This window comes from Calidris pugnax, unplaced genomic scaffold (assembly GCF_001431845.1).
Source record: "Calidris pugnax isolate Ruff unplaced genomic scaffold, ASM143184v1 scaffold8, whole genome shotgun sequence".
NCBI classification, from domain to species: domain Eukaryota; kingdom Metazoa; phylum Chordata; class Aves; order Charadriiformes; family Scolopacidae; genus Calidris; species Calidris pugnax.
Window position 1 is genome coordinate 17106848 of NW_015090830.1, and position 27869 is coordinate 17134716.

Sequence of the window (27869 nt, forward strand, 5' to 3'; positions counted from 1 at the left end):
TGTTTTCTTAAGTCCTTCAATGTTTTATTTTTTTAGTGTGATGTTGCTAGACCTAGGTTGAGCTCTTTTGTCATCAGTTTTTGATATATTGAAACTTGATAGAGAGATACCTGTGAGAACTCACACTGTGAAGTTGTTTTTTGCCCGGCTGGATCTCAGTGCTTCTTAAGGAGAAGTAAACCCAGGTGAAGGGAAAATTGTTTCCCCTTCATCAACACTTTAGGAGTAAATTTCACCTTCAGGTGCACCTGTACAACTACCCTTGTGGCAAAGGGGGGCAGAATTTGGGCTTTGATGCTGTAATCTACTATGATCAAATACTGAGACAGGATACAAATGGGTTTTGCCAAGTCACATGTTGCCTACATATTTATTTTTCTAACATATTCTCCAGTAGTTTTAAGAAATGGCTGAAAAGGTCCAGCATGAAGCCAGAATGTGTTAAGTTTATTGTTATGCTACTGTTGTTCAGGCAATTTAGAGTAAAACACTACATATATTTTGGAAGAGCCAAAATAAATATTAGGACTTCATGCTTCGCTTCCCTTCCGCAGTTGCTCTGCGTGTTGCCAGCAGTAATGAAGGAATAAAACTTACAGATAGTCACCTCCCTGGAGTAGTTTCCAACATGCAAACAGAATTTATAGAGGTGGCTTGTTCAGGAAACTCTTTTCTCTGAGGCAGATACCACAACCAAGTTCCAGAATGGTAATGTCGCTGAAAATAATCCCTATGTATTTTGACAGCAGCTTCAGAAAACCTTTATCTAGTCAGAGGATTATCTTAATCTGTGTCAAGAGATATTGCTGAGAATTTGCAGGAGGCAAAAGCATTTAGGGTGGCTTTATTTACTTTGGGCAGCTAAAGAGAGGTCATGGCTCTATCAGGTTTGCGTGGCAAGGTTTTGGTAGCGGGGAGGCTACAGGGCTGACTTCTCTGAGAAGCTGCTAGAAGCTTCCCCGATGTCCAACAGAACCAATGCCAGCTGGCTCCAAGATGGACCCACTGCTGGCCAAGCCCAAGCCCATCGGCGACAGTGGTAATGCCTCTGTGATAACATAGTTAAAGAGGGGGAAAAGTTGCTGCACAAGAGCAGCCAGAGGAAACTAGTGAAAATATGTGAGAGAAACAACTCTGCAGACACCAAGGTCAGTGAAGAAAGAGGAAGAGGAGGTGCTCCAGCCTCTGGAGCAGATATTCCCCTGTGGCTGGTGGTGAAGACCATGGGGAGGCAGGTGGTCCCCCTGCAGCCCAGAGAGGTCCATGATGGAGCAGATATCCACTTGCAGCCCATGGAGTATCCCACACCAGAGCAGGTGGATACTTCAAGGAGGCTGTGACCCCATGGGAAGCCCACGCTGGAGCAGGCTCTTGGCAGGACCTGTGGAAAGAGAAGCCCACCCCGGAGCAGGTTTGGTGACAGGACTTGTGATGCCACGGGGGACCCATGCTGGAGCTCTCTGTTCCTGAAGGACTGCGCTCCATGGAAAGAACCCACAGTAGAGCAGATGCTGTGTTTGGAATGAAGCACTGAGTCCTCTGACACAAACAGACGTTGCCAACAGGGTCACTCTTCTGTCTGGTGGTCATCCTGGGAGCACTCTGCCATGCACCTGGGGAAAGAGAATGTTAATAGAACATCAAGGAAGCGGCACCTGGGAATGGCCTCATGTTAGGAGACGTGGCTGGTCTTGTTCAGAGGAGGCATGGAAAGGTGGCAGGCTTGGTGACCTACATGTTGCTGCTGTCTCTAACCCCCATGGTTCAGAGATTGTATCATGAGAATGTGGCCAAAATATTAGGTCATCGGCAAATGAAAGATTATTACGAGGAGCGTGACAAGACACAAATCATGTGGGGAGGTCTGAATGTGAGTCACCTTTCAGATGCTAGTGCAAACTGAAGGATTTTGTTCATAAGCAGAGCGGTAAGGCATAGCCAGTCAGAAAGTGGGATGGACAGTATTTGATGATGGTCCCAAAGTAGTTTTAATATTCTTGCTGTCAGGGGCAGAATTACTTCCATCTTCTCTGTCAGTAAACTTTTATTTGAGAGCCTTCATCCAATTGGTGAAAGGGCCAGCATCATCCTTCAAGTAATTGTATCCACCACAAAAGGTTTTTGTCCAAGGAGCCTGACCTGATTCATTAGGTGGGTGAGGGGCTTCTTTAATTGGTCTGAAATGATGATTTCAGTGATAGACATGGAGAGCAATGATGTTAGGCTTGGCTAATTGCAGGCTTTCTGAGTAGCAATTAACATGTCAGAAACATAGTTGAGGGAAATGCTGAAACTTTCCTTGCCTCCTATTAAAAAAAAAAGACCGCAAATGGAAGTCTCCTGTAAACTAATGCGAACAATCTGGTAATGCTTCGGGAAGCATTTTGAGAGAACCTGTTTGTCAGTGGCGTGACCCGATCGTTGCCTGTCGGGAGATGGCTGTAAAGAGGCCTGCCAGCAGCTCCAGGTTTGCTCGTACTGAAAAGGGAGAAGATCACGCTGTGTGTATGAGGCCTGTTAATACCCCTTGGCAGCTGTAAGAATTTCCAAGACTATAAAAGCAGCTTATCTCCCGAGAAGGAGAGCCCCCTCACCACCCCCCTCCAAAATTAGACAGATTAACTTCCTAAGAAATGGAGAGTTATTCCACTCCAAACCTACGCTGCTCATTCAAGCTAATCTCTGGAGGGCTGAAAGGCCTCTTGTCTGTGATTGGAATCATATGATAAAGCCTTGCTTGCTTTCTCTTTTATTGTGCCAAAAAGTTTGTCTTGCTTTTGATCTGGCTGAGAGCTGAGGCGGCTTTTACTGTGTTTATGTGTGTCGTATGGAGCATTTTGAGACAGAATATTGGGTCTTGACTCTGGGCTTCTGGCATGGTATCTCTTCGTACCTGGCATGGTGCTCTCCTCAGGCATCTGTTGTGCCTTCCCCTTCCTAGTGGTGGTTAATAGCAATTCCGAGGGGACTTCTTCATTGATGCAGTGGGATTTTTCAGACCTTGGGCAAAATGCAGAGTAAGCAGGGGTGTTAAATTGTTACCTTAATTTGCAGATTATGTTCTGCAGGTTGAGGACAAGAGAATGCTGCAGGACACCATGGTCACGCCTCCCCTCCTGTGTCCTAGCCCCGCACTGGGGAGGGCACTTGTGTCTACTGCTGTACTCATGCATGACCTTTAAAAAATACTAGTAGCAAACACTGAATCATACTAGCTGCAAAGTAGTCAATAGATGTGATGGATAATCTCTGCTTTACTTCTCCCTACTAATCCTTGCCTAATGGACACCAAGTTCACTTCTGAAGAGGTCTAGCTTTGGCGTAGACACTGGGAAGGCTATAAATGTTAATTTTTTTCCCCCAAAAGACAAACTTTCCACTTTATTAAATGCTTGAGAGTCTTTTATATCAATAATCTCTTACAGGTTTTTTCCTAAGAGCAAGCACTCTTTCCTCCTCCCACCCAAAAAAGTCCCAAGGAAAAAAAAGAAGTCCTTCCAATGTTCAATACATCAGAGTTGTAAAAATACAACTAGCGCTCAGCACATGGGTAAAGTTTATGCTCCCCAGAACTGAATCCTCATTGCTTTGCAGAGCTATAGCAAATAGGCTTTGCTTGGACGGGCAGAGACAGCATTTCAGAAGGAGGAGGACTTCCTCCACGCCGCATTTTCAGTGCTGATGCCAGATGCTGATGCTGAGGTGTCCCCTGGGTGGCTGTGGTGGGAACCTGTCTTCTTATTTTGGCACGAAGAGCCTAGGCTTATGGAAGAGTGTGCTAATACTGGGCTGGTGCTGGGGGAAGCTTAGGGATGTTGTGTGGGCTACAGACTCCTTCCACAGCTGGTTCCCTGTGCTTTCCCAGGGTGCAGTAGATTGATGCCACTCCTGCTTTGTTTATTGCTGGCTGGGATTGAGGGTCCTGGGAAAAACTTGTCCCTGAAAGCCCTGAAGGGAGGAGGAAAAGAGGAATTGCAAGGCATGTGGTTAGTTGAGCAGTCTTTAATTTGGGAACGTCAAGGCAGACTCCCAGGCTCTCTTCTGATAAGATGAAACAGTCCAAACTGTGTCAAAAAATGAGGCTTCCAAAAATGTCTGAATTCGGATCATAGTTGAACCTTGGCTCCCTTCTGACCTTATGTAAATCATGTAATCTCCCCTAAGAAACTTAAGGGGCCTTGCCCTTTGAACCTATGGTTCTTGGCTCATGCCTCTTCTGGCTTTCCTCTTCAACTCCTGGAAGCCATTCTTGTTTGCCTTCGGGTTGGGTAACTGGCTGCTCGGTCTTTGGAGTGTTTTGCAGAACAATGGGGGAAGATTCATTCATTCATCCGAAAGATTTATCTTGTTTCTGTCACAACGAAATTTTTGCCTCCCTCATTTTTTTGCGTCTGTCTTGCTGGTCTGAAGTCTGAGTGAGTGACAATTCAAAGCCTGTTTAGCAAACGTCACGTGGGGAATAAAACATTTTGGAGTAATGGGAGGGAGGATTGGTATTGTTTTCCTGCAGCCTGGGAAAACATGTGATGTTCAGCACAGGGGAGCCTGTATCACCCACTGAGCATCCTGAAAGTCCTCTCTGAACCAGGAGGAGAGCAGAGCGTCTGCCTCACTCGATTCATTTGAAGGAAACAAAAATACAATGGAAAGCTTTTCGCACATAGTCTGTTCTTTGCCACGTGCACCTATTTGTATCATTCAAAAGCACTGTTGTATTTAAAATCTTCTCAGTTTTCCATTAATTGATCAGAAACACGGCAACCAGCTTCGCTGCACTGGGTTTTGCTTCCTCTGTCACTTCTGTGAAGGTCAACGTGGATGTTAGGGTGGTTGCTGTGGTGGAAGCTGTCACTCAGGGCTTCTCTTTATTTTTTTCTTTATATGATGATTGTAAAAACTGCATGTTTGTTAAAACACCTGTGGTGTTTAATGCCCTATTGTTTTCCTGCTTTGCAAGCAGGAAGGGAGAAATGTATATTTTCCTTTACAACAAACCAGCCTTTGTCAGATCCTGACTGACGTGACCTCAGTGTGCCAAACTGCTACAAGTGAGTTCATTGTAAATGTCTCTAACAATGTGTAGTTCATGCCTCGTGTTTTTTGGATTATGAAATCATATACTGATATACAGGTATGAGAAGGGCTCTGCATCTATTCAGCGCAGGTGAGATTGTTATCTGGGCAGTAATTAGCTTGAATAGCAAACTGGAGTTAACTGTTTCCCTATGATAACTTTGCACAGTTCAGACATTGAGATGCTAATATTTTTTGCATTCCACAGGTTCCTTTTCTTCTCATAGCTTATCTCTATTTTAAATGTTTCAGAATAGATGGCATTTTAATTGTGCAGATGCATCAGATACTCTGGAATGAAAGCAGATCTTTCCCAGTGAGGGTCATGCTGAAGTTTTCATGTAACGAGAATGACTATGAATCAATTACTTGATACTTCATTATGACGCAAGAAAACAAACATGGCATCAACAGTGGGTTCAGCGGTCTTTATTTCAAAAAGGAACTTGCAGAACCATTTAAGGCAAAATAAAATCCCAGAGAGGATCATCAAAGGGCTCAGATGAGAGCATAAAATACTGTACAATGAAAAATGTCACAAAAGCTTCAATGCCTTAGATATGTATGTGAAAAATTTCAGGCTGAGCCTTCCCACACTATGGGAGGTCATCATGTAAAGCAGAGTTAGCTCTGTTTATCGCCAGTAAAAGCGACACATGACTTCATTTGGGTTTTAGTCTCATTACTGCTGAAGTGTGAAGTGTCAGGTTAAAAAGACTACACGCTTTTTACCCATAGGGATTGCTCTGTTTTAATGGGTCAGGTCAGCGCTATGGCTCAAAGCATTGCAAACGATTAATGTTTAATACATTTTAAACTTAAGTCCTTGAGAATACAAAGTTAACCCTGTGGACATCTGTGATTTGGAGTTTTTGATATTCACCCGTTTCAAGGAATACAGTGTGCTATTACTGCTGGCAACAGAGAGCTGAAACAAAACCAGAAGAACATATTTTTCTCAAATCCTATTGTTCTTCACAGAGTGGTCCTGGCAATCTGTGCTCTTGCATCCTCAAAGATTGCCAGGATGAATTATGTTACACAAACATGTCAGTCTTGGACTGTGAGAGGAGAGCAAGTGTCCAATCTAGATCAAACAAGAAAGTACTGCCCTTACCTCTCCCTGTTCTTCATATTGTATATCAAAACTTTAAAAAACCAAACAAAACCCAACTAAACAAAACCAACCCCAACCAATCAATCAAAAAAAAACCAACCAAAAAACCCAAGCCGAACAAAACCAGCCCCCCAAGAAACCCTTGTCCAGAAGGGAGGAGGTTTGTGTCCCATGTTCTTGCAATTTGTGTGACAAAAATTAGCAGACAGAAGGCCCTCCTAATGTTCACAGGTTAAAAACATTTGATGAAACCCTTGTCCAGAAGGGAGGAGGTTTGTGTCCCATGTTCTTGCAATTTGTGTGACAAAAATTAGCAGACAGAAGGCCCTCCTAATGTTCACAGGTTAAAAACATTTGATGAAACCCTTGTCCAGAAGGGAGGAGGTTTGTGTCCCATGTTCTTGCAATTTGTGTGACAAAAATTAGCAGACAGAAGGCCCTCCTAATGTTCACAGGTTAAAAACATTTGATGAGGTTTTCTGACATACCACTCAGCAATATCTCTGGTAACTTTTGCTTTTGATGTTGTAGCTGTAGTGGTGGATGTCTAAAATAGAGTAACTAAGAAGAAATTGGGGTGTTTTTGAATCTTGTCAGCAATGTTATTTTCATGGTGGTTTATCATGCCTTGCTGAGTATTAATAATTCGAAATAGACTGGATAAGAAACTGCTTAATATACTGCCTTTTTTGGAGTGGCATGAGGACAATTTGCCTTAGTCATAATTTTAAAGGAATGCAATAGTCTCTGCAGTATAAAATCTAAGAGGAGTGAATTTTTATGGTGGTAACATTGTTCATTCAGACCTTTTTTCCTTTTTTTTTTTTTTTTAAACCTAGAGTACTGACACATTTATTTCAGAAAGGCATAGATAATGTCAGCATTGAGTTCTGTGGCTGTATAAAACAGTGGGATGATGAGTTAAATTAGTGTATATTGATTTGTGGCTTACTTTTTATATGATTTAGTAAAAGGAAGCACAATTAATTGAATGTCTTAAATTTTAAGATTAACAGTCTTCTAGATGTGTCATCTGTCGAGGTCCTCTCATGGCTCTTGTTATTCCTACGTTGTGTGCCAGAGGAAGTATTTTGATCAGCAAAGCCTAAGAGAAGGAAGTTTCTAAAATGGGATTATGAATCTCATAAATCTTTATTTCAGAGACCTTTTCAGTGTCTTGAAGCTGAAGCCAGCACGTCAAAATCTGTTACTCTGAACTAAATGCAACAAATAGCTCAATTGAGATTCTGGGTTTGGATTTTTGTGTATTTTTTTTTAATTGAACATTTGTTCTTAGGAAACAGAAAGGCTAAGAAAGATGTTGATATTTCCTCCTCACCGCCGGCACTAGAGTTGTCTATTTTTATTTACTTTGAGAGGCAGGGAGAATTGGACAATTGGCTGAACCACATTAACCAGCATCATCCGCTTCTCATTATTTCTGATGCTTCCTTAAACTTCTGAAATCTTGAGACTGTAAAGAAAGCGTACAGTCATTTCTTCTGAAAACCACACAGATTCTGGCAAAAATTCCAGTGCTTTCAAACAATGACAGGATATACACTGTCATCTTTGATCTATACATTGGGAAGGGCTTCACCTCCTACCCATCCCCACCCTCCTCCTCTTTGCAGTTTAACTTGGACTGTCAGAAGTGGTTTCAGTGTATAACCCTTTGCAGACAGAAATAGATCAGCATCCCCACGAGTGCTAATTTGGCTGGCCATCCCCCAAAAAAAGACTGGAGGTCCTGACATTTGCATCCCAGCTTATCTTGCTAGGCTGTGAGATTGAAGCCCTTTGGAGCAGATGAGCTGTCCTGAGGAGAAGTGGAAGAGCAGCTCTTGAGTTGGGAAAAGAATGCGCAGCATGGATGTTGTTTTTCTTTGTGGTTGGGTGCAGGCAGAAAAGGATGAAAATGTGGTTCGGAAATCAATTGCAGACAACCGCTGTTCTCCTTGGAGGACTGCACAGAAAGCATGTATGTGCAGGAGACACTGCTGACCACTGACCACATCCCATCACCACCCATTAGGGATTTTCAGAATCCATAAGAAAGGCAATGGCAAGAGATTTTTATTTAATTTTTTTTTCTGAGGGGTGATTTATTGTGAGTATCTCTTTTAAGCTTTTGCAGCTGGTGAATTCGGTTTGTATCTGAACTTGAGGCTTCATCTGTGCTGAGAGGGGGTGGGAATAGTAGGAAAAGGTTCAATAGACAAAGAATGAGGAATTTATGCTGGGCATTTGCAAGCTCTTCCTGGGGATTTAAACTATTTGTAGACCTAAACCTCAGAGTCAGCTGCCCTTGTAGAAGGGGTTTTGTCTTCTCTCTTTTCACTTCACCCCTAGCTCTTTGAGTACAGTAGCATAAAGTTTTGAAAATACTGTACTGAATAGTCTTAGTCTTAAAAGGCTTTATTTCAAAGCATAGTTGGCTATGTCTAGGCAGGTGGCTTAACCCTGCTCAACTCCAATACGTCATATGTAGAAGCGTGTGTCTAACTCAGTTAAAACTTGCATTTGGAGGTTGAGCTCTGCCCCCATGGGAGCTGGACCAGTGCTCCCAGCCCGCGTCCCGGCACTCACAGCATTCCACAGCCTTGCACAGAGTTGGCAGAGCATGAGCATCTGCCAATTACCTTGAGCTTGCTGGGTGAGCACTGGTGCTGCTGATCAAGCTTCTGGAAAGAGTCTCTTCTGTCAGTCCTCTTGTTAGCCTTGCCCAGGTGTAAAACAGGCCAAAATTCCCATTTGCACTCTCAGAAGCTTTTCACAGCTCTACCAATTCTGTTCCGTGGCTCTTTACAACTGGCTTTATATACAATGTAAAAAACCTTTTTTCCTTGTCCAGCTGTTCAAAGCTAAATCTAACGTGCAGAAGAACTTCACATTTCCAAAACTCTTGTCTCCTTAATAAACCTATGTGCTTGGTAAGAAAAAGCCAGGACCTTGCCACTGCTTTCCTGGTGCCGCAGGTGAATGTGCTGGGGGTGACAAGGGAACCAGTAATTTGTTTCCCTCTCTGACTTTACAGGGTGCTAGCAAGAGGGACGCAATCATCTCCTCTTAGTATCTCACCCCAGTGGTCTGTGGCAATGCAGTATACAAATGATCTGATGCATCTGACAAGAATGAGGGGAAGATTTAACTTTATGTAACTTTAATTTTTAAGCAATTGCCTTAATCTCTTATTGGAAGAGGTAAGAGATTAAGGCAATTGCTTAATAATTAAAGTACATCTGCCACAGAGAGAATTCTTTCTGATGGAGACAAGTGTCTATTGCTTGGAGTTTGTATAGCCTTTGTGTATCAGCTGGACACAAAGCCATGTCCTTCCCTAGGTAAAAGCTGGTGGTAGGCGGGACCCAAGGGATTTATGATGTGGATGAAGACTTCATATGCAAGAAAGTAGTGAATTTGAACACGTGTGTAGACATACCTATTACCAGTCTCTCATCAAGAAAATGTACATAAGCATTTACACCTCATCCCGCTTTAGTGAGTATGTGTGAGAGAGCAAGGGCTAGTTCACTTGGAAAGAAACAGCCCAGTTGGAGAGTGCAAGAACTGCATGCAGGAAGGTCCACTGAGGTAGGAATTATTGAGCAGGAGTATGAAGGCCTGCTTACACAGGCAAACGTGGTCATGAGTCCTGTCCCAAAAGAAGGCAAGGATTTTCTGTCAAGTGCTGAAGGCGCCTTAGTTGTGCTTCAGCACTTCATCTCCGTGGGGATGGTACTTGCAAGGGACCTACGGGTCCTCCTGGCATTGTGCACTAAATAAGCAAGGTGGAGAGTAGACTCTTGTAAAGAGGTTAACTAGATTTTAAGCTACGCAGCTGATGCAGTATTTGATCATGAGATGTGATTTTTATTTTCTAGTCTTTCTAATGTCTGCTACTGTACCTTGCGATGTGAATGCTATTTCATGCAAAATGCAAAATGAACTCTAAATAAATGGAAACTTTCTATTACCTACAGAGACCAAAAAAGCAGATGTCAGTCTTTAGTTGGTGGAGGTGAACAGCCAAATAAAGTTCAGCCAATTTTATTGGGAAATGAGGAAAATCCAGTAGAATATTTTCCAGCATTAAATTGCCTTGCTTGTCCAGCACGCTACTGGCATTAAAAATATAGATTTGTTACAAATGCCAGCAAAATATTTCATCTTGTAGAGAGAAAAGTATTGTGAGGGAAGCTGCAAAATAATTTACATTCTAGTTTCCCAGGGTCTTTCCAAGGTACTTTTTTAAAAAAAAACCAAAAGCAAATAATGTTTGGCTTTATGTCAGAAGCAAATACCTGCAATTGGTCAAATAACTTGGAAAGAGCTTGCCTTGTAGAAAGGGGTTTTCATGAGACTCTTTACATTGAGTAAAGAGTGGAATGGGGTTTTCACAAGACTCTTAACTAACCTATTGCTGGTTTGTGAAAGGTGTGGCTATTACATCAGTTAATAAAAAAACTTGTCCTACAGTGTTGCTCATTAAGGGATACTCTTTTGACTGCAGATTTCAAATAACTCAAGAGTGTCAGGTATGGTTTTGGTTGAGCCTTCTGGCCCAAGCAGAGGTGTGTGCAAGACCTTCTGGTTTTCTGATAACTGTTTCAGCTCAGCTGAGGTCTTTGTGAATAATCTGAAATGACCTAAGTGTATTTTTGGGTACTACTTTACAAAGCAGCAGCCTCCCCTGAAACCAGGCAGGTTTCCCCTGAGGGTTTTCTCTTTGCATGCTCTAGCCTCTCTGATGGGCAGTTTCACCCAATGTGGTGGCAGTGCTGGCATCTACCCCAGTATCACCCAGGGTTTGTGTAAACTTAGGCTTAAATCACTGGAGAAACCCCACCTGTGTCTCTGGAAAGGATTTAATTGAGTGCATCCATAAGAGAAAATACACATGGTGCTCTGTGCAACGCCACGTAGAGGACTAACCTCTCTTAGAGGTAGTGATGGTATTTCTGCCTGTTGTGATATCAGTGCCTTGAAAGTACAGTGGTACCACTGTGCAGCCCAATGCTGTTAAACTTTTTGGACAAGGGATCGTTGCTGTATTGGGGGAACCAAGCGCAGCGTTCTGCTCCTCTGCTGATCTGCTCTCCCTGTGTGTGTGGCTGTCAGCAGTAGAGACAGCAGCCCAAGGGCACATCCAGCGCTGCGGCAAGGGTCACAGATGGGTCTGAGCGGGCATTTGGGGACAAAATTTTGGTTTCTGTTGAAAAATACAGTTTTCTTTGTAATAGAATTATTTCCCAGGAGCAAGATTATTTCATTAAAAATAAAAAAATCAACTGACTTCTGAATAAATTGAGGGGAAATTAGGCCGTTTGTATCTTCTCATCTATTGATTTCTGTTTTCTTGCAAGTTTGAATTTTAAAGTAGTGTTAGCATGAAACTTCTTGCTCCAGCAAAACGTAATTTCTGTATTCTTGGTTCACTGGTTTAACTTTGTGATGTTTTGCTTCCAGTCTGACATTATACAGTATCCCCTTAGAAGTGTTGGTGTTTTGGAAATGGAAGCTCTGTTTCTAGCCTTATAATAATCCTGGGCCTTTTTAAGATGGCTGGGTGTGTTACTGTGAGCTTCAGCTTTTAATGCCTACCTGTAAAACATCTAAGCCGTGATAGTATTTGTAAAGTTTGTAAAGAATTTCTAATAGGAAGGAAAATAAGAAATTTTTACTACTGATTCAGTAATATTCCTTACTGAAGCTCTGTTTTTTAGTAATGTGGAAATCAAGCAAGACCATTTACTTTCCCAGCAAAGGCGGCTGTGTTGGAAAGGGTTCTGAGAGACAATTTCTTGCTGTTGCTTAATGCTGTTAAGTTTGAGCTTGTAAGGTGTATCTCCTTGGACAAGAAAAAGTAAAGGGAAAGAAGTAATCTTTGCTGTGTTCTGAATATGGCATGTTTCTGTCCAAGAGACTTTTGTTTCCATCCATATTGGTTATTTAAGAGTGTGCAGCCTCTCAAGAACATTAACTTATAAGAAGAAAACTAATCCATGTCAGGAAATACAACATCAAATCTGTGTGCACAAGAAATACAAGTCTTTGAGGAAGGGCATAGTGAAAGTCCACCCCAGAGCCTTATCTGAGCTGTATAGAAATGCAACTTTAGGCTCTTCTATTGTTCTACTTGTAGGACACCACCAATATGGAGCACAGAATGAGAGTCGGCTATTTGTATGTATTAGCAGATAGTAAATTTTAAGGCATTTCACTGTGTTATTTTTTTTCAGTTTCAATTTTGCATCCATTTACCTGTTTTACTTGTGGTTTTATATGACTCCTGAGGTCCTGCTGTGGCATGGGTAAAGTTGCTCACACAGGGGCAATCTATGGAGATATTTTATAATATAATAGCAAGACTTTTTTATTTGAACTGAATCAACTTGTACTTGATTCCACCCTTATATATGTATTAATTTGGAAAGTTTATCAGTGTGCATTTTGCCATTAGCAACATAATCAAAATAAAAGGACCTTAACAGGTCCTTGTAAACTTGTATTTATTTATGGATAGACTAGCTCATGAACTTTGTCTTTTCTCTAACCCATCAATTCTGAAAGCAGTATGACTTTTAAAATTGATTTTTAACAGGGAGGAAGGGGCAAAATCTAGTTTCTTTTGGAGATCCCTTACAAATTCAACTGTAAAGCTGCTGCAAATAAAACACTAGAAGAGGGAGGGAGGAAGAGGTTCTTCCTTCCCTCCGGTTGTTTTCATTTTATTCAGAAAAGTGTCGGAGTGGGCTTGCCAAGGTGCCCTGAGACCAGTGAGCTTGGGCTTTGGTGGACTCTGAGATTGGAGTAGTGTTTGCATGGTCTGACCCTGCTACAGAGGAAAAGTGGTGGCAACAGCCCGAAGGGCAGTGTTGGGAGCTGGAACTTGCCGTGGGGCCTCAGTAGTTTTGTATTGAACAAGGAAAATAAAGCTGTTTAATTTGCAGAGCATTCAAGTCATCCAGTTGCCCACGGGAAGGTCATTTTCTTGAAAGGTGCTGAGGAGAACAGTCTGTGTGGTCAGAGGGTTCCCATCTTGAAGGCAATTAAAGACAGGGGAGGCTGGAGGGGAAGGGAGCTTCCATGCCAAAATTCAGATTTGAGTGCCTCTTTAAAGATTTTCCATTGCACTGCATGCAGAGAACAGTAGGCTTTTTAATTGTCTTTGGTTTTTTTGGTGTTTTTGTTCTGTTTTGTTTTAAATTACATAGTCATACTGTTTCAGATACCTGTCTAAAGATCTTGGTGTTTTTATTTGGTAATCCCACAGTACCCATAGAGGATTTTTCTGTGACACACTGAGCCAAATCAAATATATGACTTTGGTAAATCACAGGCGGTAATAACCTTATCTCAGGTCAGTCAGGCTGTCAGTTAGCAGACCATTGTCCATGTCCAGGGCCTTTTTGGGTGAGATGCAACTTGAGTAGGTCCTATGGCAAACTATGCATCGGACGCAGGATAGCTATCCCAGCTGCTATCACTGCATTGATGCTATTCTTGCTGCCGTGATCAACTATGAAGAAACAAAAAGGAGGAAAAAATCTTTTCATAAAATTGAGCTAGAAATATAAGGTTAAAATACATATCAAGAAGGTTCGTATCAGTTTTGCTGTTGTTGAGTATCAGCTTTTTCTGTATTTATAATAAAAGCTAGTCTTTGGACCGATCTATTTCTTCCCACTAAAAATATCTCATCGTAGGTTTTTGCTTTCCCAAATTCAAAAAAACCCACCCAAATCCAAAATATTAAGATCATAATTATGAGAAAAGCATTTATAGTAGAAATACTTATTAGGAAATATATTGTATTTACCAGGATTTTTTAACGTCCCAGGCCTTATCTCAGTGCCTACAGAAAGAGCTGAGAGTTCTGTTTCACCCAGGCTCTTTCTGGCTCAGCTGAAAGCAGAGTTGCTCAAGCTTTTGATTTTTTCCACATGGTAAAGGCAGAAACTTTGTCTTCGTCCCATAGAAAAGTTTTCTAATGCTGGATGGAAAGATCTTCTAACACTTTGAATGGATGCTATCCCCAATAAGATAAACCTTCTATCTAAAATATTTTCCAGCTCAGATTTTCCTCTGATGGAAAGATATCGAGTGATTCTTTCCATGCGTTTGGGTAACAGGGCAAGAAATACCGTTGCTAGAAACTCTTCAGGATCTTGAAACAAAGGCATTATTATTTGGGTTGGGATTTTTTTTTTTAAAATATCTTTGGATGAAAAGCATGGGTCAGAAAGAGTCTGCGGGGTTATATACATCAACAACTTGCTGAGACATCAGGCATGTGGAATTCTATATTGCAGTGATTATGCTTTCAAGACCTCCTGAAAGAATTCTCCTCAGCTACCCAAACAAGTGCATGTATATCAGGTAGTCACAGGTCTTCAGAAAACAAACAAAAAAAGTCTATCAAAAAAACCCTCCTAGTTGGCCTGTTTCCTGTAATTTTCTAACTAGCATAAAGTAGCCAAAATCTGTGGTCTAGACTGGTTTGTTCTGCAGATTTTTTTTTTTCTTGAGGATTTACAAACCACAGAGAGTTGGAATGGATCAGAATAAATATTTGTTCACGCACCTACTGATTAGAGCTTTCAAAGTCCCCAATCTTGTTACAACACACATGTGAGCATTAGCATTCACGGAGGTTAGGTAAATACAGGGGGTTTCCTCTCAACCGGCTTCCCCCCCTCCCTCAATTTCAGTTTAATGGAGACAACACTTTAAATGTGGTGTGTTTTTCTTTTGGTATCCCGCAGTGTTTTCTGCCTGGCAATTCTCTGAGAGGCTGTTATTGTACCAGAGAGCACATTTTTTAGAATCCTTTTTATCCCCCTCCATTAATATCAAGCATATTATTACTCATCTTGGAGTGCTTCATCACTGCTGTTTCTGAGTTGGAGATTTCTCCAAGTATGATAGCAGCTGCAGCTAATAACATCAATTATACAACATTTAGGTTCCTCTTCTCCTATTTTAACTGAAGGAAGCTTTGTACTAGGACATGCTGTATACTTGTGTTTTTTCTGCATGCAAACATTATACAAGGGCTTGGCCTTGCTGTCTCTACAGGAGAATGGCAGTAAAAACATTCATTCCCGTAAGCCACAGCCCCACTTGTTAGGGTCATTTGGTGCACAGGGGTAAAAATGATTTAGTAAATGTGCATTAATAAGAGTTTTTCTCGTCAGATCACTCTGCTGTCTATACGTTTGTAAAGAGAGAGCATTGAGGTGCTAACGTGATCCAAACTTTTTAATGGTTGATGGTTTTCTTATTAAAACACCAACACAAAACGACTAGGTACGGCATCTATCTCCCTGAAGCTCTGCTAGCACTGTCAGGTCTATAGCATTACCATCCTACAGTAACTTTAAAAAAGAAAAAAAGATGTTAATACAATTTAAAAAAAAAAAAAAAAAGGCAAATTTTTTTGGTAACCAATGTGCTTGCCACTGAGTCATAAACTAAAATCTGTGTCTGGGCAATTCAGCTGTTGACAACATTGAAAACACTTCAGGCACAACAAAAGATAAAAGGCGTATTTTAAGACCAAAATTTGAAATTGGCTTTGGGTATTTATTTCAATTGATCTCTCTCTATGTATTTATCTTTACTAAAAGTTGGAAGAGTCTTGATGTTTTTCTCCAAGGATGGCATGTGACCAGTCAAGGCAAGAGAGGAGGGCATTACTAAGAGAGAAGAAGCGGAAAAATAAAATCAGTGATGACAAGGCAGGATTGGGTGGGGCAGAGAAATGCTGGGATAGCCAAACAGCCGGGACATGAATCGCAAGGAGGGAAGACATAGAAGCCAAATGTTTAAAAATTAATTTGTGGGCAAGCGGCTCTGCTGAGAATTTTAACACCTTCTCCTTTGTTCTTTTAAAATTCTTTCTCCAGGAACCTGATATTTTAAGGAAAAGGGTCAAGATAAACGGAAATCCAAAAATTGCCTACATACTGAGTTGGTTTATAAACCAGTGAGGTTTATTAATTTCCTATTTGTTAACCAGAGGACTTTTGGAGTCAATTTATGTGCTGTTACTTTAAGACCATTTGTACAAAACTTTGATTTTTTAAATGCCTAGAGCCTAAGGATTGCTTTGTGTATTTGGTGAAAGTGAGAGGAGGGAAAAAAAAGGAGGGGAAAAAAAAAAGTAGAATTTGGCAGAGGCTGTCCCTTTTCCTGCTGGATGTTTTTCAGGTGAACTACCCAGCTATGCTACTGTATTAAAGTCAGGCCAACAATGTGGAACTAAGGATTATTCCACAAATCCTGCTTTAAGAGTTCTTTTAATGGGGTTTTTCCTCAAGTCTTACTTTTTCCCTAGGATTTCCCACCCTGATCAGGATTCTCCCGTTCTTCCCCAAAGAGCTGCATCTCCCTGGCTTTTGACCAGGCTGGGACCGTGCTCTGTGGCCGGGAAGAGGAGCTGTGTCCCCTGCGGGCCCAGTGCGGGGCTGCAGCCGCCGATGGCTTTATCAGATGGACAGAGACATTCCAAGTATGCTTCTGGTCACTGGGGGATATGGGAATATAAAAAATAATGAAAAAGGAAGGCTTAGAGAAAAGCTGTTAGGCAAACCGGGGCTTTTTGTCGATTTTTTTTTTTTTCTTACTTAATTTTTTTTTTTTAAAGGGTGAAATTCTTTACCCCTACGCAGATTGTTAAAGCTGTGTGATGTCATTTTCTTTTCTTTTTAAAGCCGTATTTTGAGAAGCTGAAAGGCTGCAGGTTAGGTAAAACTATTAATGACCATTTTGTGACCTCTGCTCCAACCGCCCACAGCGGCTGCAAATTTTTACATGTCTGACAGCTGCTTGGCTCTCCGCAACATCATTATATTGGTTGACAGCAGATGAGATTTCAGAGGTAAAAAAGTCACCTCCCAGATCGCACCCTGCTGGCATGGCCAGTGGACAGATTAAGAAATCGGATTTCACTGGTTTGCTAAGGGCAGGAAAACCCCATTTTAATGAACGAGGCATGTCAGGACCTCCCTCTGGTTGCCCCCAGCTGCATCCTTCCTGTAGGTTGCATGGAGGATGAATGTGCTCAGAGCTCATCATGTCCAAACCAGGGTCCGGGTGGTGTTGAGCATGGACTCACGAGAGGGTTCTGGGGACGTATTGGGTAGGTTTGCCCTGTTCTTCTGCTTTTCCTCAGACATCTGCTCTCAACGGATGCAAGGCAGGTGGCAGGGAGCTGGCATGACTGGTCCCATGTAAAAAGCAGCTCTCAGGGAGGTGTGTGAACTTGGGGAAACGTGCATGGTGGGCACAAAATGTGGCTTGGGGCACATGTGGGGAGAGAGCTTTGCAAGATGTTATTGTGTTGCAGAGGGACGGTAACCTCACATTGATGTAATTAATGTAAAATATTCTGGGATTTCTGCCTCTTGTTGGATTTTCTACAGTTTTCATGGTTGTAGCTCTTGTGTGCTTCCCAGAAGTGTTAGGGTTGCACAGTGAGAGCCATCCCTAAGGGGCTTCACAGCCTGTCTGCCTGGGCTGGAGGAGGATGTGGAAATGGTGAGACTTCCCTTATTCTTCTTCCATCCCTCTTTTCCTGTCCTTCACTCTCCTTCCCAGCTCTCTAATTTGCCCATACAAGAAGAAGGAGGGAGCTGGAAAGCAGGGTTATGTACACCCTGTGGGCAATCAGGCTTCTTCTTACCTACTGAGGACAGAGGCCATGTCTGCCTTCACAGGTAATTTGGCAGAGCAGGAGGAATCAGGGCAGCTGGTACTGGGGCTCCTCAAGTTTCCATTAGAGAGGGTTTGCTTCGCCTTATGTCTCCTCCAGTCCCCAGGGCCAAACACACACAGCAGAAGCCTGGGGAGAAAGGAGTGATAAATTAGGCAGCAAGAGAAATATTGGGTTTAGCAAGGGTGCTGTAGTGTTTCTGCGTAGACTGATATCTTCCAAGGCTCCGACTCTTCCAGTTGGTGCAGGGGGTTGTCATGGTGCCGTGGTGGTGCCTGACCCCAGCAGTGGTTGGGAGACTGTCATCCCAGTGACATGTAGGAGCTGCTCCCTCCAAATCTGTGCTGAGCCAGCTATGGTAAAAGGAGGCAGGGAGGGGGTTCATTGCCAAATCATGCTGCTCCTTAGACAAATGCACATGACTAAGAATCATAATCTTTACAATTAGTTTGTTTCCTCAAATGCTTTCGCTTTCCTCAGTCTTCAGAGCCATGACATCTTCTTGTCTTGACTCTCCCAGAGAGCGTTTGATCTGTAGTTGTGTTGAACTTCGGGAGCTTGTGGCATCTTCAGACAATGATTTTGTTGGTTTTAGTCCTGCTTAACGCAGTCATTTAAAATTGCAATTCTGTGTATAATACTAAACACTAATAAGTGACACAATCAGCATTGCATGGTGTCTGCTGGAGTCATGTCAGTGATGCTACCTTTACAATGTAGTGTAGGCTTCAGGACAGCATGACAAGCTTGGAAGCACGGCTGATTTTCTCTGTGTATCGGTGTCTTGAATGATGGATTAAGCCTTTTCAATAATTTCTAAAACTGTAAGTGCTCTGGGCAGTATTTTTACAGGGAGTGATTGCACTGTATTCAGGAAATATCTTTCTCAGCTGGGCTATTAAATGAAAAGCTGAAACTTGCCTGTGATGCAAAGAGATGAGTGCGCAACAAAATGACAGAGAGCAACTTGCAAGCATTATTATGTTGCCTGCTTTCCTATTTGCTGCTGATTGATTCACAATCTTACTGATAAATATAAAAACTCCCCTGTGAAAAAAGCAGAGAGATAAATGCCCATAAACTAAAAAAACTTTCCCGCTTTGCACAACCTCAATTTTGAAATTTAGCTCAAACATGCAAGTGAATTACCTTGGACTGCCTTAAATTCCTGCGGAAGGGCAGATAATTTTAAGAGAGGATGCGAGATAAGTCAGGCAACCGCTACACCATTTCCAAAAATCCTGAAAACGTTTCCAGACCCAGCCAGTGCACCTGGGGCAGCTGCGCGCTTCCAGGGAGCTGCGTGCCGGCGGCCATGCCAGCAGGAAATGCGGCGTGACTTGTGGCGAGCCCGGAGGGTGGGAAACACAGCAAGAAGATGATTTCCACGGGTGGCTCTAAGTGCCCCGAGCGGTTCCTGTGTGGGCATGGATGCGGGAGCCAAACGTAAAGCCAAGGGCACAAACAGGAGCGGTGGGAGCATCCTCTTCCCTCCATGTGCGTAGCTGCCAAGTGCTTCCTGTCGTGTGTCCCCGCCGGCAGGCTGAGAGCATCGCAGCCTTCCCCAAGCACTGGGTCTGCACGCCTGAAACCTGGCTGTGAAGTAGAAATGGTTTTTGGAAAGGATAATATTATTTTAATCATAAATTATTTGGAAACTCAATACAAAAATAGCTTCAGATCACTTCTTCCAGAGGGGTGTTTTTGCCGTCAGGGTCTTTATCAACCTCTCAGCGGGAACTGCATTAATATTGCCACAAAAATGCAAACAGTAGTGCCTTTGATAAAGCAATTTCACATCTCTTAAGCAGAAAGATGTTTTGTTTTCCGAAGATACAACACTGTATTCAGTGCAGATACCTGCCATATGTGCCAGCGTATGGAAAGAAAATACTGCTTTTGTTAATGTTTGTGTTCAGAAGCTGTGGGGAGGGGACAGAGGAGGCGGCTCCCCCCAAGAGTGCTCTGCCGAAGGCTCTCCTCCTCCTCTTCACCTTCACTTCAGCTCTTCCCATCATGTGCCAGAGCGACACTGGTCCCTGCTGCCTCCTGCGTCCCAGCGCGGAGTGGAGAAGCTTTACTGGCCATACAGTAGGCATCTTTGTGGATACTGTGAAAATGCCTTTTAGTACTTTCTGGTGTCCCGTGGGTGTTATATATTTGGTTAGTGCATTATTTTGATTTTTAGACTGCCTTTGGTTCAAGAATCCTGAAAGGAAGCTGTTGTGCAACTGTTTAATCTGATTTTACAAGCTGATTCCAGCTTGATTCCCAGCACAAAGAAACAAAGAAGAGCTCAGTTGTATTCTTTGTCCAAAAGTAGAAAGCCCTCCTCCTTTGAAGATCTTCTGTAGAGTGTTATGTTTAGAGAGCGATTTGCTATTGTTTAAATTTAATCTCCATAATTACATTGGGATCGGATTAATGAGGGGTTATTTTTCTGAGTCATTCTTTTCTGGCACTCACAGCTATCGAGTATAAAGCCAGGTCTTCATCGGATGTAAACTGGCATTGCTCCACTGAAGTTAGTGGAATAATTCCACTTTATATTGTGGCGGCCCAGATGTGATATTATAGCTGTTTCGAAGAAAGCACTCTTTTTGGAGTTTGTTGGCCTTGAGTCTTCTTATTTTTAAGCTGCCTAGGCATTAACTTCCATTTGTGCTGTATTTATAGTAACACAGCTAGCTGTTGTCTCTAGACCACCTCAGCTGGACCCAGAGGGATCAACAAAAGATTCAATGCCAGATTCAGCCATAACTATCTTGACTTTTTTTTCTCTTTAAAAACTGCTTTTTATCACCACGAGTGCAAGCAGGAAAAGGTTATTACTGATGTCCAGTGAGCTTTTACATGCTCTCATCTATGAGAACAAACCTTGGTCTGTTCATTGGGAATGCTGTACTGCAAATCTGGGGGAGATGTCTGGGATGCTCCTTTTTTGAATTTAGTTATTTTTGCTCATTCTGCTTCTCAGAAGGGGATGAAGAAGGAAGAATCTGGGGAGACGTGGCACGTAGGAGAGTGGCAGCAGGAGCAGTAGGCAGGACGCTTGGTGTAGGGGACGGATCTGTCACCACAGTCAGGGTGATGGAAAGAAACAGTCTTTTCTTAGAGATCCTGAGGGGCTGTGTAGAGTTGCTGTGATCATAGAAGGTATTTGAAGTTGCTGGGCTGAGAGCAAAGTGGGAAGAAGGGATCTACCCCTCCCTTGGACAAGTTGGACAGGGCAGGATTTGCTTTCAGACCTTTTATTTTAATGTCTCACCTGAGTTTTTTGTATTTTAAAGAATTTTCTTGCTCACTATTTGTGAAATGCCATGCTAATAAATCTCAGTTGGGAGAATGGGAAGGTTTTGCATTCTTTTGGGTCCTTGCCGTAAAGAGAAAGTGATCAGTCCTGTTTCTAAGCAGCAGTGGATATAGGACGTCACTGCATGTCTCTTTAGCTTGGTATCCAACTGACAGTGGCATGTACAATATGGAAGTGTGAAAACCAGACAGCAGTGGGCCTTTCTTTCCCTGATGCATCCCCACTGCTCCCAGGAGCCATCTGTTTTTGCTGCTGGCCTACTGTTATACCTGTGGGTCCACTCAGCACAACATAACTTCTGTTTCCTTGTTAACCAGCACAAAGTAGGGATGAAGCCTTTTAGTCTCCTGGTCTTTTTTTGGGTTGTACCCTTTGCTCTTTTTTACAGAGTATTTAGGTAATACTGCTAATAGTAAGGGTCAGCTTTAATCTTTAGTAGTAACACTGCTTCTACAGTCGTGATCATCTGCCAGTGAGGCAGGACTATTTGGGAGACTTGGTGTCTGGTTTTAGATTGACCTGATAGATGTGGGAAATACAGACAAGCCTTCAGGCATATCCTGGGCATCTCTTCAGAGCAAAAAAGATGTGCTGCAGGTCTCATACATGAATATCCCTGTGTCTGATGGTCTGGATAAGCACTTGTTTTTTTTAAATAGGAGGCAAACTGTAAGACCCAAATGAAGACTAAGTCTTACACTGAAGTCGAACATCCCTCAGCTTGGATGCATGAAAGACTTACTTGTCTGAAAGCTCCTTTTCTGTCCCCTGCTCCGTGTGTCAGTTAATCTTATAAAAGTACTACTAACTTCTGTATTAACCTTGCCCTATATTTTGATTCTTACAGCATTTTGCTTCTGTCTACAACAACCGTGACCAAGGTTTGAGGGTGGTTTTTTTTTTTTTTAAGCTTACATAATTTTTGTCCTGTGTAAACTACTGACAGCTATTATTCAAGAAATTCTGGTGATGCAGCAGTAAGGTTGCAGCAGTAGATCAGTAATACATGTTCTACATGGTCCTTTTGTTAGAGGGGACTGTTGAAACTGTGGTAATACTTAAAGTATTTGGGGCCTAATCCGCTGCTTCGTTGTTCCAGGTGTGATAAATGCTGTTGACTTAATGCAGAAATTGGTGACGTAAAATGAAGAAGTTGCCTCTGAGCTTGTTATGTAGAGACAGGGGCAAATCTGTTAGCGACTCCAGTTTGCAGGGACTTTCTCATTTTATTAGGAAGGGTGTCACACGTGAAGGCTGAGAAGAAATGACTAGGAATGGCTTATATTTGAACTCAAACTGAACTCATGAATATCTGCCTTGTGCATGAAGTGATGAATCCTGGTCACTTTGCTGGAGTGTGGTGGCAGTGGTCCTGCAAAATCAAGTAATCACTGAAGATCGTAAGATGCTAATGATACTTACGAAGTTTCAGCCTTGGTGGGGACAGGATGGATGAAGAACGTCCCATCCCAAATGGTCATGTATCATTCGTTTGCGACTCCACTCCTTCTCGGCCCCCTCCAATGAGCCAGGCTGCTGTAGAAATTATAATAATTTATATAGACAATATATTTTAGAAAGTTTGCTTTTGGAGCTCTAGGTTTTGAGTATACTTGTTCGTATTTTTGGCTTTAACTCCTAGACTATGAGCTAAAGACTTAAGCCAACCTTGAGATTCTCAGCTGAGGACCTGACCTAACACTTTTCTCGACAGCTGAGAACTGGCAAAAAACGCTAAATAGCATGACACTTGGTGCTACTGTTCTGAGTGAAAATTGTGTTTACTCAGGAAAGACTGTTGTCCTGTTATTTCTGCCTACCAGTTACTTCAGATCAAAAAAGAAATGCTGAAAATTCCTGTACAAGGAGAGTTTATTTTCATGACCATCATTAGGGTTGCATTTCTTTTGGTCCAAGGTGTGTGCAACACACTCAAATGGAAGTAGGATGGTATAGTTACCAAAATAGATGCATTGTGTTAATTTCTTAATTAATCTTTTTCAGTACAGTGTTTTTAAAGTAACAAGTATTGTAAACAGTATGTTATTTTTAAACCAAGGACATTTTGTGCTGAAATTGGCTATTGCAACACTGGGTTAGAATTAGAATACACAAAATTCAAAACCACAGTAACCCTAATTTTGCCATTCTTGCCTTTTTAACTGCTTAACAATAGTGTTGTGTTTGTATAGTATGTAAAAATATTTGTTAAGGGGAATGTAAAGAGCTACTGGCAGGCTCCTCTGTTAACTGTTTGTGTGTGCTCAGCCGCTCTGCTCAGAAATGAGCTGTAATGAAAACTGAGGGGCGAGTGCTCCTGGTGTCCACAGCTCACTGTGCTGGAAGTGAAGGAGCAGCTGAAGCCCCAGCCAGGATGGGGGCAGAGATTTGCCTGGTGAAGTGAACAGTCCCTTTGGCTCAGAGGACGTGCACCCATGATGGGCTAAAGCCTCTGGTTGCCATCTCCTTTCCCAGCTCATCCTGGTACGTGCATGCCTGGATCTATAGTCTCCACAAGGAGCTACTCTGGTAACAGTAATAACGTTCAGGTTAATATAGTCTGACCACGAGGATAGATTTTATATGGCTGTAGTTCATGTCATGACCATACAATCCCCAGTTTTGCCTGGCTTGGCCCTGATGTTCGGGCCACTAGTGGGGAGAGGTGATGGGAGGCCAGCACCACTCCGGGCTGCTCGCTTTCAGCCTGCCCCGCCTGAGAGATGCCTGATTTTCCCTGCAAGGGCTTTGCACAGTTGGGACATGCACGTGTCTATCTTCGGATGGAAATTAGCTTTGGGTTTCACATAGCACCGATCCGACCGACCTGAACGAATTCATGTGGAAAAAAAAAATATTTGGAAAGCAGCTTGAGAAAGGATTTGTCAGGTTTTTTTTTTGGTTGCCTGGGATTTTGGCGTATGCTGTCTGCAGTTGGGATACGAGGTCATCAGATGCGTTGTAACGCGATAGCAATACAGACTGGGCAATCCTGGGAACCGGCAGCTCAGATCCTCCCTGTCCGCATTTTACTGTTCTAAAACTTGACTTCTTTGTTAAAAATGAACACTTTCCAGGGGGTAAAAAGCCCCCAGAGAAGAACTGTTGGCATTTTATATTTTTAAGCTGTCTTGCTGAATGAAAACAGTTGATTATTAACTTGATGGGGTGACAATGAGTATATAGAACTTAAATATCTCACCACTCCCACAAAGAAAAAAAACCCACCCTCCATTGTATCATGGGAAGATACATAGCCAGAAAAACTTTCCAACTCGTTAAACTTTTATACTTGCTTCATACAAGCTTAATGTAGGCTTTTTTCCATCCTGTGATGTTGTAGGGATGCTTTTGAACGCAGCTGAGGAGGACGCCATCAACTTAACAGTATTTCTTTCTGAATGTGCCTTTCTTGTAACAGACAAAGCTAAATTACTTAATCTGAAGGATTAAAAAAAGTTTTCCTTGTTTGTGCATTTCGGGTTGTTTATTCGGCCAAGCCTGATAATGAAATCAGTCTGAATGTTTCCCCTGTAATCAGTTTAGTCAGCTTCTGTGATTGTGTGGGGTATTCAGACAAGGATGGGGATAAAGGAAGAAAGTTTTAAAAAACAGGAAAATACTATTGTAAATATATCGGGCAAGTTATAAACAGGGAAAGGGTACTCGGAGTCAAGCATCGTACCTGCTGCTACTTTTGATGTTCTGTGGTAGGTGTTTGGGTGGGTTTTTCTTCCTCTTGTGGCTGGTGTTTGACTTTTTAAAGAGGGGTATGGGAAAATACTGATTTTAAAGGACTTGAGTCTGGCTATATTGCTTTTAAACTGCCTAATTTGCAGTGGAGGAGACTGGACGTCAGCCTGCCGTAGCTGACTTGAGGTCAGAAAGTAATGACAAAACGGGACGTTTGGGCTTGTTTTGAGCCCCATGCCTGGTGGGACCACTCTGCCTCGTGCGCTTTGAGGTGACATTGCATTTTTGATGTGGCAGGAACTGTTGAATATTCCCTCTGCTCTTTCTCTCTGGTGTAATTTTAGTTTTCCGGCACCCTGATGGGGTTCTGCTGCTCATCCTGGTTGTGTCCTTCTCCTTGCTTTTCCTGATCCTATTTTATTGTCCTCGGCTTGGGGAAAAGCCACCTTGCTGCATCTTGCCTGTAGGTCAGCTTGTCCCCACAACAGCACAGGAGGGGACGTGGGTTGCTGCTCGTTGCCTCCGTGAGCGGAGACTTAGCAAGTTCTAAATTGAGAATTGTTGCTTCATACGCATGTCTCTCCAAACCCGCGGATTTAGACATTCCCTCACCATTAATTACATCCTCTCATCTTGTAGCAGCAAGTAAAAAGGCCAAGTTGGGCACGTTGTCCTGCTGCAAGCAGCTGAATGTTGCTCGTTGGTTGGATGCTTGCGAGTTTCTGAAAGTACGTGGCCGCTCTGGTTTGGGAAGCGCGTCCTGCGGCACTCGCCTCGGGGTGGGGAGTAACCAGGCAGCTTCGGGCCCCTTCTCGGAGGGTGTACGCATGAGTGATGCCAACCAGTCCAGCATTGCCAGAGTCCTTCCCAGTTAAAAACAGGGCTGGATGCTTCAAAGGGAAGCTCAGCCGGCCAGGTGGCACTGGAAATGAGCGGTACCATCGTTTGACTTGGTGCAAACTCTGACGGAGGTGTCACCACCTCATTTCTGTCCCAAAGTCATAGGGTCCGGTCCCACTCATGTGTCAGTCGTTTGATGTCTAAAATGCTCAGACAGATGCAATGAGAGACTGCCAAAATAGGCAGCAGCATCTGGCTCTGGCAGTGGTTTGTGGGTTTGCCTGTTCACCCCATGACAGCTCTTTAACGCAGCATCTCCGAGTGCGGTGTCCCACAAAATGCTCAGCAGCAGCCATGCGGAGGTGAAAAGATTTCCAGGCGAGCTTCAAAGAGAAGGATGTGACTAACTGTCTCGCAGGGAGCCAGGACGAGGACCCAGCCAGATGAGGCAGCTCACATGAAAGGGCTGCCAAAGGAAAGGGAGAGGACACAAACGAAACTGGGACTGGGTGATGAGGAGGAACAGGCAGTTGGGAAAGGTAGAGGGGAAAATCTCCGTGGGCTGTTTCCAGTGGCCGGGAGACGTATCTGCTGTCCGGGGAGGTAACCTGTGGGTAAGCAATGAACCTCAAGCACATTGGCCGTCGTTCCTGGCTCCACCACAAGCCTCCACTGCCTGTCCTTGGACAAGTCACACTCATGGTGACTCAGTATCCCAGCTGTAAAACGGGGATTGCTGGTTACCTCATGGGATGTTGTGAGGGGAGGCTCATGGACGCCTTTGCAGTTTGATGTATTAAGCAGGGGTAGCAACAAAAAGTGAACAGAAAGATGAACGTGAAAAAGGATCTGTATTTCCCTCACCGCCTTCTCTGAATGTAATTATGTCCCTAATGATAATATAATGGTGATTTATTCATCATTGACATATACTTCTTCAGTTGCACTGATGGGAACAGTCTTTTTGTTTTATTTTTTTCCCCTCAGGGCTTCAAAGATGTAATTTTGTATGTTTATATAATATGTTAATATTTTAAGCAATTTCTAATAGACAATTAGAAGAAATAATGAACAATAAATCAAAGTCAGACTAAACCAAGATGTAATCAAGTAATACAAAAGTGAGACTAGAAGCAGAGTTTGCAAAGGGAGCCTTGAATAGAGAAAACGCGAATCCTGAGGCCTGAAGAAGGAAGGGTTCTGGTTTGCAACTGTCTTAAACTCTATATCCGATAGCATACCTGAGGAGGGCTAAGGCCAGAAAGCAAAATGGATCACTCCTCATCTCTCTCTTTCTTCAATAAGCTTCTGAAAAAGGAAGGGGAGCTCTGGTTAACTTTAACATGACGTTTATTTCAAGGGTTAATCTTATTCTGCTCACAAGGAAGTCCAATGGCTAATGCACAAACCCAGGAGCCAGAAAACACCAGGTTTTAGTACAGTTAGGGAATTGGTTGACCTGGTGCTAGCACTTAGCTCTGTCGGTGCCTTTATGTGCTAAAGCAAAATGGAGCTAATTGTCTCCTCTGTTGGAAGAGGGGTGCGAGGCTTAAGGAAATGCTGTAAAGAACGTGGAGATGCACAGGTGGAAAATGCTGGGGGCAGTTACAGCTTCAGAGTTTCACACAGGAGCAAAATGCACAGTCATATTTTAGCTGTCAAAGCTGGCCTTTCTGTAAAAAATAGGAAATCTCAAAGGCATTGGCTAGAGAAGGTGAACATTCATCTTTTCCGCATACTGTATCTGAAAGGCTTTAGCTGCCTAAGCTTTCCTGGCACTTGCCAAGACTATCTTCGGAGAAAAAAAATAGGATTCCTGTTTTTTTTTGAAGGAACAGGTGGCAGCATGTGGAAACCTTTTGTTGTTAAATTTTAGTCACGGTTCCCTTTTTTCCTTTTCCCATCTGCAGTTGAGTATGACAAGGAGTTCACGCCTCACCAGCGGCACCACAAGGAGTTCAAATTTAATTTGTCTCAGATTCCTGAGGGCGAGGCCGTCACAGCCGCTGAGTTTCGGATCTACAAGGACTGCGTTGTGGGGAGCTTTAAAAACCAAACTTTCCTTATCAGCATCTACCAAGTTCTGCAGGAACACCAGAACAGGTACGCAAGAG

At 42.8% G+C, this 27869-nt stretch overlaps 1 protein-coding gene across 1 annotated transcript in view; it reads left to right on the forward strand.

Moving 5' to 3' along the window:
• The window catches only part of BMP6 (bone morphogenetic protein 6), a gene marked incomplete at its 5' end in the record, with an annotated part of 94355 nt that overhangs the window by 39421 nt on the left and 27065 nt on the right, over positions 1–27869 (forward strand). The window contains one exon of the mRNA XM_014940881.1: positions 27666–27858. Coding sequence (XP_014796367.1) covers positions 27666–27858 — 193 coding nt within the window. The remainder of the gene's footprint in view (positions 1–27665; positions 27859–27869) is intronic.